The sequence below is a fragment of the Sebastes umbrosus genome, chromosome 16 (genome assembly GCF_015220745.1).
Source record: "Sebastes umbrosus isolate fSebUmb1 chromosome 16, fSebUmb1.pri, whole genome shotgun sequence".
NCBI classification, from domain to species: Eukaryota; Metazoa; Chordata; class Actinopteri; order Perciformes; family Sebastidae; genus Sebastes; species Sebastes umbrosus.
The window spans coordinates 31,811,787-31,824,460 of NC_051284.1; the positions used below are offsets into that span (position 1 = coordinate 31,811,787).

Below are 12,674 nucleotides of genomic sequence, written 5' to 3' on the forward strand. Positions count from 1 at the left end.
TTTGTTTTTTTGTTTATAATACCTTTGTTTTTTGTTTATAATACATTTGTTTTTTTGTTTATAATACATTTGTTTTTGTTTATAATACCGTTGTTTTATTTGTTTATAATACTGTTGTTTTATTTGTTTATAATACCGATGTTTTATTTGTTTATAATACTGTTGTTTTATTTGTTTATAATACAAATGTTTTATTTGTTTATAATACTGTTGTTTTATTTGTTATAATACCGTTGTTTTATTTGTTTATAATACTGTTGTTTTATTTGTTTATAATACCAATGTTTTATTTGTTTATAATACCGTTGTTTTATTTGTTTATAACACAGATGTTTTATTTGTTTATAATACCGTTGTTTTATTTGTTTATAATACCAATGTTTTATTTGTTTATAATACCGTTGTTTTATTTGTTTATAATACCGTTGTTTTATTTCGTTGTTTTATTTGTTTATAATACCGTTGTTTTATTTGTTTATAATACCAATGTTTTATTTGTTTATAATACCGTTGTTTTATTTGTTATAATACCAATGTTTTATTTGTTTATAATACCGTTGTTTTATTTGTTTATAATACCGATGTTTTATTTGTTTATAATACCAATGTTTTATTTGTTTATAATACTGTTGTTTTATTTGTTTATAATACCAATGTTTTATTTGTTTATAATACTGTTGTTTTATTTGTTTACAATACCAATGTTTTATTTGTTTATAATACTGTTGTTTTATTTGTTTATAATACTGTTGTTTTATTTGTTTATAATACTGTTGTTTTATTTGTTATAATACTGTTGTTTTATTTGTTATAATACTGTTGTTTTATTTGTTTATAATACCGTTGTTTTATTTGTTTATAATACCAGTGTTTTGTTTGTTTACAATAACTTTGTTTTGTTTATAATATCTTGTTTTATTTGTTTATAATACCATTGTTTAATTTATTTATATTACTGCTGTTTTGTGTTTACAATACCATTGTTTTATTAATTTATAATACCTTTGTTTTTTGTTTATAATACCTTTATTTTTTGTTTATAATACATTTGTTTTTTTTGTTTATAATACCGGTGCTTTTGTTTATAATACCGTTGTTTTTTTTATATAATACCTTTGTTTATAATACCTTTGTTTTTTTATATAATACCTTTGTTTATTATTCCTTTGTTTTTTGTTTATAATACCAGTGTTTTTTGTTTATAATACCTTTGTTTTTTTTGTTTTTATCAGTGTTCTGACTGATCCTCGCGATGACTTTACACCTGTTGAGTTTTTGTGACCGATGTTCGGACTAATCTGACACAGAGGTCCTTCAGTCTGAGGTGGATAATAAAACTGTGTGTGTTTGTCTGTGGAAGGCAGCTGTTGATACGACTCTTCACACATCATCAGGGTCTATTTTATAGTGTTTGTTCTCAGCTTAAGGCTGAAGTCACACCTCCCTCCCCCCCTCCCTCCCTCCCGGTGCACCTGGTGAGCATGAATCAAGCACTCCTCAGGGAGAAGGAGTGAGGTCAGAGCGCCGGGGTGGTGATGATGATGATGATGATGATGATGATGATGATGATGATGATGATCAAGTGAGCTCACTGGCCCAGATATACCAGAATGACAGATCAGGCTAAACAAGGGGGGGGGCATTCCTCTGAACAACTGCGTCACCCACACAACCACACAACCACCCCACACACACACACACACACGAAAACAAACAAAATATCTAAAATACTAAGTTTAACAAGAAAAAGTCGTCACATTACTTAATCACGTCTTCATATTGTGACTGTTGACAGTGCGTGTGTGTGTGTGTGTGTGTGTGTGTGTGTGTGTGTGTGTGCGTGTGCGTGTGTGTTTATTTCGGGCCGGTCTACTTTTAGCGTACAGCTGGGATCGGGGCCGTCAGTCAGAGCAGGGCCCAGTAGGCCAGGACGCCTAATTACAGCCCGCCGTCCTGCAGCCCTGCTCTCTCTTTACCAAAACACAGAGTCACCGCGGACTGCCCCCCATCCTACCGACACATGGTGGCCCGAGAGCGCTCTCCCCACGTGTTTTCAAGTCTACATCTAATAAACCTCGAGCGTAAAGCCGAGCCGTTCTAGTGTGAATCCTTACATCAACCCAGAAAATATTTAACATTTAACTTCAGTAAAATGAGTAATGACATAATAATAAGACACAATAATAGGTCGGCAATATTATCGACCGTTTTTAAAGATCTCAGAAGCTTCAGTCACATGTCGGACAGCGATTAACTGTATTTTCATTAATCGATCAACCTGTCGATTATCTTCTCCATTAATAGAAGTCATTATAGTGAAAACACAACTTCCCAAAGGCCAAAGTCATGTCCTTAAATGACTGGTTTTATCCAACGAACCGTCCAAAACAAAACAAAATATATAACTTATCATTATTATTTATTGAGACAATTCACCTATCTCCCAATTAGATTTGCCCCTTGTATTTAAGCACAACAAACGTTTATATGGATGTATATTTTTTAATAGTAAAGAAATGTTACTCCGGTTCACTCTCTCCCCGTGTATGACGTCATCGACATGCTCCAGCAGCGCTGATCTCAGAGAGACGACGACAACAAAACGATGCATGGCTGACGGAGAGGAAGAGCCAGACAAAGACGAGCGAGAGATTTTTCAAGCCGTATTTGAGGTCCAGCGGGTGGACACATTTGTCTCCAATAAATCACTCGCTGTTTGCAGAATATGTATAAAAGGTCAGATAAAATACAACGGCAACACGACTAGTTTTTCCACGCACCCACTGGGACGCCACGCACTTTATATTTGTTAAAAGGTGCTGTATTTAACGTTCAGAGAATCCCCTTTATTAATAATGCCAGTGGCTGTAAATATGTGAAAACTAAACTAAAAAACATCTAATTGTGAAGAGGCTAAAAGCATGAAAAACATTCAGAAATATGTGAAAAATATCTGAAAAATTACAGAAAATTATTAGTAAAATGTGTGGAAAAATATCCATAAATTATTAGTAAAAATTTAAAAAGAAAATTGGAAAATGTCTGAAAAGTGTGTAAAATATAAATAAAAATGGCTGAAAAATATTAGCAAAATATGCGGAAACTAAACAAATAACATCTATTTGTAAAGAGCCTAAAAGCATGAAAAAAGACATTCGGAAATATGTGAAAAATATCTGAAAAATTACGCGAAATTATTAGTGAAAAATGTCTAAAATATGGGAAATTATTAGTAAAATATGCGGAAAAATTGCAAAAAAAAATATCCACAAATATTATAGTAAAATATGTAAAAACTAAACAATTTCCTTACATAGAAATCAGACTACAGGCTGTTAAATGTAACCGAGAGTCTTGAAGGTCTCAGTTTTTAAAGTTACATTACAATCTGTACATGTAAATTGGTTAAGTATAATATTTTTAAATATTGCACCGCCTTGACTCTTGAGGACTGAAGCAGCAGATCAGTTGGAAATAAGATTGATTGGATTATATTCAGAAAATAAGTCCGAACAAAGTCAGAAAATGGCCCAAAAATGTCTGAAATATTGCCCAAAATAGGCCGAAATATGTCCGAAAAAAGGCCTAAAAAAGTCAGAAATATGTTCAAACAAGAGTCAGAAATATGTCTGAATAAAAGTCTGAAAAAACGATCTGAAAAATACGCCTGAAAAACATTTCAACTGGATTCATTCAGAGATTTTACAAAGTAAAGTCTCTAGAAGTGTATGATTGAACTTGTTCCCATGGTCTAGTGTTAAAAGGTTAACAACAATCACAATAAATCTGAATATCGAACTGCAATACTAAAAAAAACAAAACAATACATATTAAATCAGGAGATAGGTGTATGGTTCCAGCTCTGGTATTCACTGCTGTTAAAATCATCTCATTTCAAACTGAAGCTGCTTCACCACAAACAAACACTACGGCTATGTACAGAGAAGGGAAGGGCCCAATCTGTCCACTCTGCCCAGTTTACACAGCAAACATGAACAACCTGAACCATCACATGGTCTCACTCAGCCAGAGTCAAGAGCACAGAGTCAGAAAACACCGACAGTCTCTCCAATAAAACATGAAATCACACAGATGAAACACGTTGACTCTACTGATATCTGGCGTCAGTAGCGAGGCCCTTCCTTTGGTTTAATCTCTGTCAGCTTTAAAGACTTCTGGGTTCTTTCAGAGTGTCTGTGCGTGTGGAGAGACGTGTGGAGATTAGGCAAATTAGCCCGATAACGATTAAAAAGCGTCGGTTGTGGTTTAGAGACGGGGTTTCTGAACAACAACAGTGATCACGGCAGCTCGTTGGGATTTAACTGTTGTATGACGGCGACGTTTCAACGGGAGGCTGGAAACATGACGAGTATTTTATCTGGGTGGTTCTCGACTTTAGTGGCAAGAAACAAAACGTTAGTTTTAGCTGGATAATCAGCTGTTTGAACCACCAGTAACATTAAAACTAGGGATGCACCGATACCAGTATCGGGTATCGGGTCCGATACTGTGCTCATGTACTCGTAAAATGGCTCCGATACAACGGCACCGATACACAGTATCAGGTCCGATAGTGTGCTCATGTAACTCGTACGCATAAAACGGCTCCGATACCACTTTACTTTCACCCCACCTCCCCGACGGTACGGCGAGGACGTGCAGGTGGTGCGCCCGACCCCACGGGCCGGGATCCCCACCTCAGCCGGCGTGTGCAGGCCCTCACTTTCATTGCGCCACGGGGTTTTTGTTTGACACTCTCTGACTCGTGCGTGCGTTTAGACTCCTTGGTCCGTGTTTCAAGACGGATCGGGTGGGTTGCCGACATCGCTGCAGACCTCTGGAGCCTTTTAAGTTGGCCGAGCCCCGCTCTGGCGGCACGACGCAGTTTGGGCGCACTGAGGACAGTTCGCCCACGGTCGACAGTCGCACCGGGAGCAGGGGGCCCCGTCCCTCCCCGGCGGGAGAGATAGCGCAGTGAGCCCTTTGTCCACGGTGCAGCGAGGTTCCGGGCGGGGAGCGCTGTAAAGCTGCGGCCGCGAGCCACCTTCGCCCCGAGCCTTTCCGAGCCAACCTAGAGCCGGTGGCGGCGCACCGCCTCGTATGCGGGACTCCCCAGCCTGCGTGTGTCGCTCACACCCTCCAGCTGGCTGTTAACGAGTCTCTTTTGGCACAGAGAAGTACTCGTATCGGTACTCGGTATCAGAGAGTACCCAAATGTAAGTACTTGTACTCGGTCTGTAAAATAAGTGGTATCGGTGCATCCCTGGTTAAAACTAATTAAATCTAATGGTGATGCGTGAAGACAACCGCGGTACCTCTCAGTCTGGATTAGATACCTCCATCCATCCACACTGACATCTGACCAATGTTCTCATTTTTCTCTTGTCAGACGAGAATTAACCAGATTTGATCATGTCTGACGTGACCTGTTAACCAGGAGAACAATTATCTCCTCAACTTAAATCACTACTAGATAAACCAACCAGGGATGCACGGATTATGGGCCGATGTTCTCCTTGTTGACAGCCATCAGCATCAGTTATCTGCTCTCCGGCGGCGTTCTCACGCTACTAGTCCACTAGCTCATTCCATCATGGAAGGCGTTGTTTCTTTTGGATGGATTAAAAAAAATAAAACGCTAGAATGGGTTGCTAAATATTCGTTTGATATTCTGGATGACCCGCCAAGTAAAGTCTATGTTTGAGAAACACTGAATATGTTTCTAATCACTTTTACATTTAATTTATGTTTCACAGTATTTGTGTTTTGCGGAGTTCTGAAACATTCCTCTCATTGAGTAGGTAGTCGTACAGCAGCTGAAAAGGATGTTTGAAGAAGTTATTTACATAAAAAGAGAATATTTTCACGTGAAAGAAGGTTATAGTTTCATAAATGTGTATGACTGAATTTGTGCTCATTCACAGATGGTGTAATGAAATGACTTTAAAACAGTTATCAGTTGTTTGTTTCCCTGGAACAAAAAGGGGAATAAATAACAGCAAAAACTAAATAAATCATCGGTATCAGCCCAGAGTTTTGTAATCGGTGCATCCCTAAAATCTGCATAAATACAGCTTTAATGCGCACAGCCACATTAAAATGACAGAATGTCCGTCACTGACACAGACTCCACCAAGACGACATCATCTTTCTAACTTTTCTGGCCCACACTGAAAACACGCAGCTGGTGTTCATCCACTCAGGAGAGAGATTTAGAGAAAGCTCGACGACCACACGGAGAGAAAAGATCTTTTCAGATTGAAGTGGCCCGGTGAAGACGTACGGCGCAAATTAATTGCACATGTTTTATTTGTTCAAAATGTACCATAAAGGGAGATTAGTCAAGTATTTAATCCTCTTATCAACATGGGAGGGGACAAATATGTTGCTTTATGTAAATGTATGTATATATTTATTATTTTAAATCAATTAACAACACAAATCAATGACAGATATTGATCCAGAAACCCTCACAGGTACTGCATTTAGCATAAAACAATATGCTCCAATCATAACATGGCAAACTGCAGCCCAACAGGCAACAACAGCTGTCAGTGTGTCAGTGTGCTGACTTGACTATGACTTGCCCAAACTGCATGTGATGATCATAAAGTGTGCATGCCTGTAAAGGGGAGACTCGTGGGTACCCATAGAACTGATCTTAATTTAGTGGAAGTTCAGAGCGTTATTTAACCTCCTTCATGACCAGCTAGTATGACATGGTTGGTACCGATGGATTCATCAAGTTTTATAGTTTCATATGATGCCAGTATCAGACTGTTCTTCTGCCTTTCTATTGGACATTTTCCAGATTTTTTTTGACAATTTTCAAACATTTTTCTGACTTTTTTGGACATTTCTTTGACAATTTTCGGACTTTTTCAGATTTTTGTCAGACAAAAACTTTCACACATTCACATATTTGGAGGTCAGAAGTCAAGGGACCCCTTTGAAGATGGCCATTACAGTTTTTCCTCGCCAATATTTAGCGTACGTTTGGAGCGTTATTTAACCTCCTTCACTACCAGCTAGTCTGACATGGTTGGTACTGATGGATTCATCAGGTTTTATAGTTTACTATGATCTTCACTCCAGCTTTAAAACTGAGCTGCTACAACCTCCTGTGTTAATGTGTTAAAGAAATTAGTTGTGTTAAAACGATTTTGCGTTATTAACTATGACAGTCCTAATAATAATAATAATAATAATAATGACACTAAATAAGTCCTTCTAAAGGTTCAAATGAAAGCGTCACGTGGTCTGTGTGCATCGATAAAGCTTTTACAGAGAATAAACGAGCAGTTATGTACAACCTTTCCAGTTTATTGGCTCTCCTCCTACAGTAAATGTTAACAGGCAGGAATGTCGACACCGTGGTTTGTGTGTTCGACTCTTATCAGGAACTGTGACGGAGTCATGCTGAAGGCATTCAGCGTCACGACGCAACAAGTCAGAGCAGAGCAAACACACCGAGAGCCTGTCATTAACCACGGAGAGCCGGCGGCCTCCACTTCAGGACGCCTGCTGCAGGGCGTGTTATGATAAACACATTTCATCACTTCATCCAACACACATACAATCATACACTAAGACTAAAGCCTGAACGAACAGATCTGCACTCTGAAACACCCCACGGAGAGAAGTCATCCATCAACTCACAATCTCAAGCTCTGCTCAGTAAAAATGAGCATGTAAAATGTAAAATGTAGTTTTTGGTGAGAAACTTGAATAAATCCAGTTGTTTTGAAGGAGATGTTTTCACAGTGATATAAAATAGATATTAGAGAGGGAGTTATGACCTGTTAAACTCCTAACAATAGCTCTGAGCAGCTTATAATAATAGTTATGTATAACTACTAATGCCAAGCTTCTGTAGGAAGCAACCAGAGTTGGTGACTGTTGGAATAGTGGAAAGACTGACAATGACAGTTTGATTTGGTTTCTGTTGAGTTTGAATGAAATGCGTTTTACAACGATCGGCGAGGTAAAAATCCCCGTTTCTGTCAATGGACTGCATGTTTTTCACATTAATACATTATAATAATTGCTTATATCCCAGTTGATTTGTAGTAAGTAAGTAAGTTTGGCTATGGGGTGAGTAAAACACCTCATCTACTTTCCCCGAAGGCCAAGTCACTGAAAAAGCTTAATGTCGAGCCCCGAGTCCGTTGGAAACCGAGGTCAGAGGTTACAGAACAGCCGTCTGGAGGTCGGTACCGGTAATAATCAATCAATAACAGTCTGATTGATTGTTTAAAACGTTAAGGTATCATTGTGTGGTATTAAGATAATACGGGATATACAATAGAGATGGGAAAGATTCACATATTATATATGACTCGAGTGCTCACAGCAGATAACTTGAGGATTAAAATACTATACACACCGACTCTAAAACACTATATTCATTAAATTCAGCTTTAAAGGAGACAAAGATCCCTCCGAGCAGCAGCTGAGTCACAATAGAAGAAATCAGCTAGGGATGTACCGATACCGATACCATTATCGGGTATCAGGTCCGATACTGTGCTCATGTACTCGTACTCGCAAAACGGCTCCGATACCACTTTACGCTGGTGCGCCCGACCCCGCTGGGCCGGGATCCCACCTCAGCCGGCACGCGCCGGCCCTCATTTTCGTTGCGCCACGGGGTTTTGCGTGCACCCTCTGACCCGTTAGACTCCTTGGTCCGTGTTTCAAGATGGGTCGGGTGGGTTGCTGACATCGCCGCAGACCTGTGGCGCATATTTATATTAAATTCAGTTTAAGTTAAACAATAACTTGTGAGGGAACAACTGGTGCTGTTATTAGTTAATAGTTTGTTCTATAAAATGTGGGGACATCGAATCATTTCATTCAAATGATGATGATTCACATTAAATAAAACATTTGATGTCTGAACTATTGTTTTTTTTTTTTATGTCTGTTAGAAGAGTTTGTTGTTGTTGTTATTATGATAAATTATTATGAAAGAAGCAGAACATCAATAGAGCAGCTGATCCTAACTGTTCAACAGTAGTGTGATATCAGAACTGATGCTTAACAGTAGATGAGGTAGAACATGGAGAAGCACAGGTGTGTGTTTAATCAGTAATCTCTGTACAGGTGGTCATTATCAAATCCTCTACCTGCTCTCACATCTGAGTTATATTCTGTTAACACAGCAGACAAACACCGGCTCTGAGTGTGATGCTAACACTGTTAAACCGACTGATTGATCTCCCATAAAGGCTTTAAAACACTCTTATTAAAAGGTCCCATACCGTGCGCATTTTCAGGTTCATACTTGTATTTAGTGTTTCTAATAGAACATGTTTACATGCTGTAATGTTAAAAAAAACTTTATTTTCCTCATACTGTCAGACTGAATATGCCTGTATTCACCCTCTGACTGAAACGCTCCGTTTTAGTGCATTTTGACGGAATTGCAACAGAATTGCGTTGCTAGGCAACAGCTTGGGTCCATATTTACTTCCTGTCAGCTGATGACATTCACATACACTGCAACCAGGAATAAACTGGGACACATTTAGAATGTTTACGTTTAAATCTGTGTAAAGGGTTTAAATATTTTATATCTGTGACATCACAAATGGGCAGAAATCCTGACAGCTTGTTTCAAATGCAGAGTTTCTGAATACGGGCTGTGTGTGTTTCCCTGTGGATTGAGTGTTTCAATACTTTCACAGTATTTATATAGGACTTAATCCTGCTTTATAATATAAAAACATGACAAGCTCACTTTTGTATAATATGGGCCCTTTAACACAGCTAGCTGCTTTAAGCTAGCGGGACAAACCAAAATGGCTGCAGATTAGCTGCTAGTCAGCTGGATTCACTTCTCCTCCTCCTCCCCCCCCGGCCTCCAGTACTCCAGGACTCCAGGACTCCATGACTCCATGTCCACAATGAAACACTGGACTGAACTACCGAGCTACGGCTAACTAGCTCCAGCGCTGAGCCCCGTCAGCTCAGCCACCTAGCCGTTAGCTTAGCCAGCTAGCCGTTAGCTTATCCACCTATCCGTTAACTTAGCCAGCTAGCCGTTAGCTTATCCACCTATCCGTTAGCTTAGCCAGCTAGCCGTTAACTTAGCCAGCTAGCCGTTAGCTTATCCACCTATCCGTTAGCTTAGCCAGCTAGCCGTTAGCTTATCCACCTATCCGTTAGCTTAGCCAGCTAGCCGTTAGCTTAGCCAGCTAGCCGTTAGCTTATCCACTTAGCCGTTAGCTTAGCCACCTAGCCGTTAGCTTAGCCAGCTAGCCGTTAGCTTAGCCAGCTAGCCGGCTAGTTTACAAACATTCGGTTAACCGTGAACGTTACCGACAGTTTGTCACGGTAATGATGAGATGATGTGAAGAGGGAGAGCTGGTGTGTCTGGTTACCGGTAATAAACCGCTTTATTTAACCGGTAACCGGACTCCGTCCCCGGTGGGTGTTGTTGTTGTTGTTGTTAGCTTTAAATCAGTGCTAAGCTAAGCTAAGTGTGCTAACCTGCAGCTCGGCCCGCTCCACCTCCCAGTGAGCTCTCTCCATCTCGAACCGGGCCCACTCGTGCTGGATGTAGTGCAGGATGCCCGGCATGGTGTACTGCTGCTGCTGCTGCTGCCGGGGCAGCTCGTCCGGCTGGTGGGGAACCATGACTCCTCCAGCTCCAACACCTCCTCCTCCTCCTCCTCCTCCTCCGAGCGGCGGATTAGCGTTAATGTTGCTGGCGAGCTGCTGCTGCCTCAGGGAGCCCGCTGCTCCTGCTGCTCCTGCTGCTGCTGCTCCTCCTCCTCTCCTGCTCCTCCTGCTCCTGCTCCTCCTCCTCCTCCGGGCTGCTCGTCCATGTTTGTTGTGTTAGTTTTATATCTAAAGTATCAGGAAAGTCCCGGGTTCCCGTCCCCCCCTAGAGGAGCCCGGCTCTCCGCTCCGGGTCGGTCTCGCTGGCTCCGCCGCGGGGAGAGGCTGCTGAGAGCGGCTGAGAGAGGACGAGAGGACGAGAGGACGAGGACACGGACACGGTGTTAGTGAGAGACTCTAACCGGCCGCCATTACTTCTCTCTCTCTCTCTCTCTCTCTCTCTCTCTCTCTCTCTCTCTCCGATGATCACGGAGGGAGAACCCAGCTGCGCTGCATGATGGGAAACATCCATCCTGATTTTTTCCATGGGGTGCATCCCAAAGCTCTTATTCGTCGTTTCCTCATTCCTCACATGGGGTGTATCCCAAAGCTCTTATTCGTCGTTTCCTCCATCCCAAAGCTATTATTCGTTGTTTCCTCGCTCCTCACATGGGGTGCATCCCAAAGCTCTTAATTGTCGTTTCCTCCTTCCCAAAGCTCTTATTTGTCATTTCCTCGTTCCTCACATGGGGTGCATCCCAAAGCTCTTATTCGTTGTTTCCTCGCTCCTCACGTGGGGTGCTTCCCAAAGCTCTTATTCGTCGTTTCCTCGCTCCTCACGTGGATTGCATCCCAAAGCTCTTATTTGTCGTTTCCTCACTCCTCGATCCTCGCTTGAAACGGAAGTTGTTCTGGTGCTCCATCTTGTAGACCGTCCCAAAGCTCTTATTTCTGCAGTGAGGAGCAAGGAGGGATCTCTGAGGAGCAATGAGCGAGGATACACGAGAGCATCCTTGGGTGCATCCCAAAGCTCTTAATTGCATCCCCGTTTCCCTCACTTGCGTCTTTTCCTTGCGTCTTAGTCCCTCCCACAGGGAAGCATGGAGAGACGCAAGGAAACCATGCGAGGAGAGAGGAAACGAGGAAATATGTTTTAAGAGAAATGAGACGTTTCCTCTGAAGCGTCTCGTGAAGCGACGTCCGTTTCTGATCACAGCTGGATCAGCTGTCAGTGGCTTTAACAGACATTTTTTCAGACATTTTTCAGATCTTTTTTTCGAATATTTTTTTAGATCTTTTTTTTCGGACATTTTTTCAGATCTTTTTTTCGAATATTTTTTTAGATCTTTTTTTTTTCAAACATTTTTCAGATCTTTTTTTTCAGACTTTTCTTTCTGACATTTTTTCAGACTTTTTTTTCGGACATTTTTCAGATCCATTTTTTCAGACTTTTTTTCAGAAATTTTTCAGATCTTTTTTTTCGGACATTTCTTTCGGACATTTTTCAAACTTTTTTTTCGGACATTTTTCAGATTTTTTTTTCGGAATTTTTTTTAGACTTTTTTTTCATACATTTTTCAGGTCTTTTTTTTTTAGACATTTTTTTAGATCTTTTTTTCGGAGATTTTTTTCAGACATTTTTCAGATTTTTTTTCAGACTTTTTTTTCGGACATTTCTTCAGACTTTTTTTTCAGACATTTTTCAGATCTTTCTTTTTCGGACATTTTTCAGATCTTTTTTTCAGACTTTTTTTGTCCGACATTTTTTAGATTTTTTTTCAGTCTTTTTTCAGATTTTTTTTCAGACTTTTTTTTCAGACTTTTTTTTCGGACATTTTTTTAGATATTTTTTTTCGGACATTTTTTCAGACTTTTTTTTCAGATATTTTACAGATATTATTTTTCAGACTTTTTTCAGATCTTCTTTTTCAGACTTTTTAGTCCGACATTTTTCAGATTTTTTTTTCAGATATTTTTTTCGGACATTTTTTTAGATCTTTTTTTCAGACATTTTTCAGGTCTTTTTTTTCAGACATTTTTCAGATCTTTGTTTTTTGGACATTTTTTTA

General features: G+C 40.1%; 1 protein-coding gene across 3 annotated transcripts in view; it reads right to left on the reverse strand.

Annotated features, from left to right (window-relative positions):
- The window catches only part of strn3 (striatin, calmodulin binding protein 3), a 28,134-nt gene extending 17,042 nt beyond the window's left edge, over positions 1–11,092 (reverse strand). For 2 of the 3 annotated variants that reach the window (XR_005210528.1, XM_037796272.1), the window contains exon 1: positions 10,495–11,091. Coding sequence is in view for 2 of the 3 variants with exons in the window: in XM_037796272.1 (XP_037652200.1) it covers positions 10,495–10,641 (147 nt within the window). In the remaining variant the exon portion in view is untranslated. Of the gene's footprint in view, positions 1–10,494 lie in introns of all 3 variants that reach the window. The other variant, XM_037796273.1, reaches the window with a different exon arrangement.
- Positions 11,093–12,674: the final 1,582 nt, after the last annotated feature.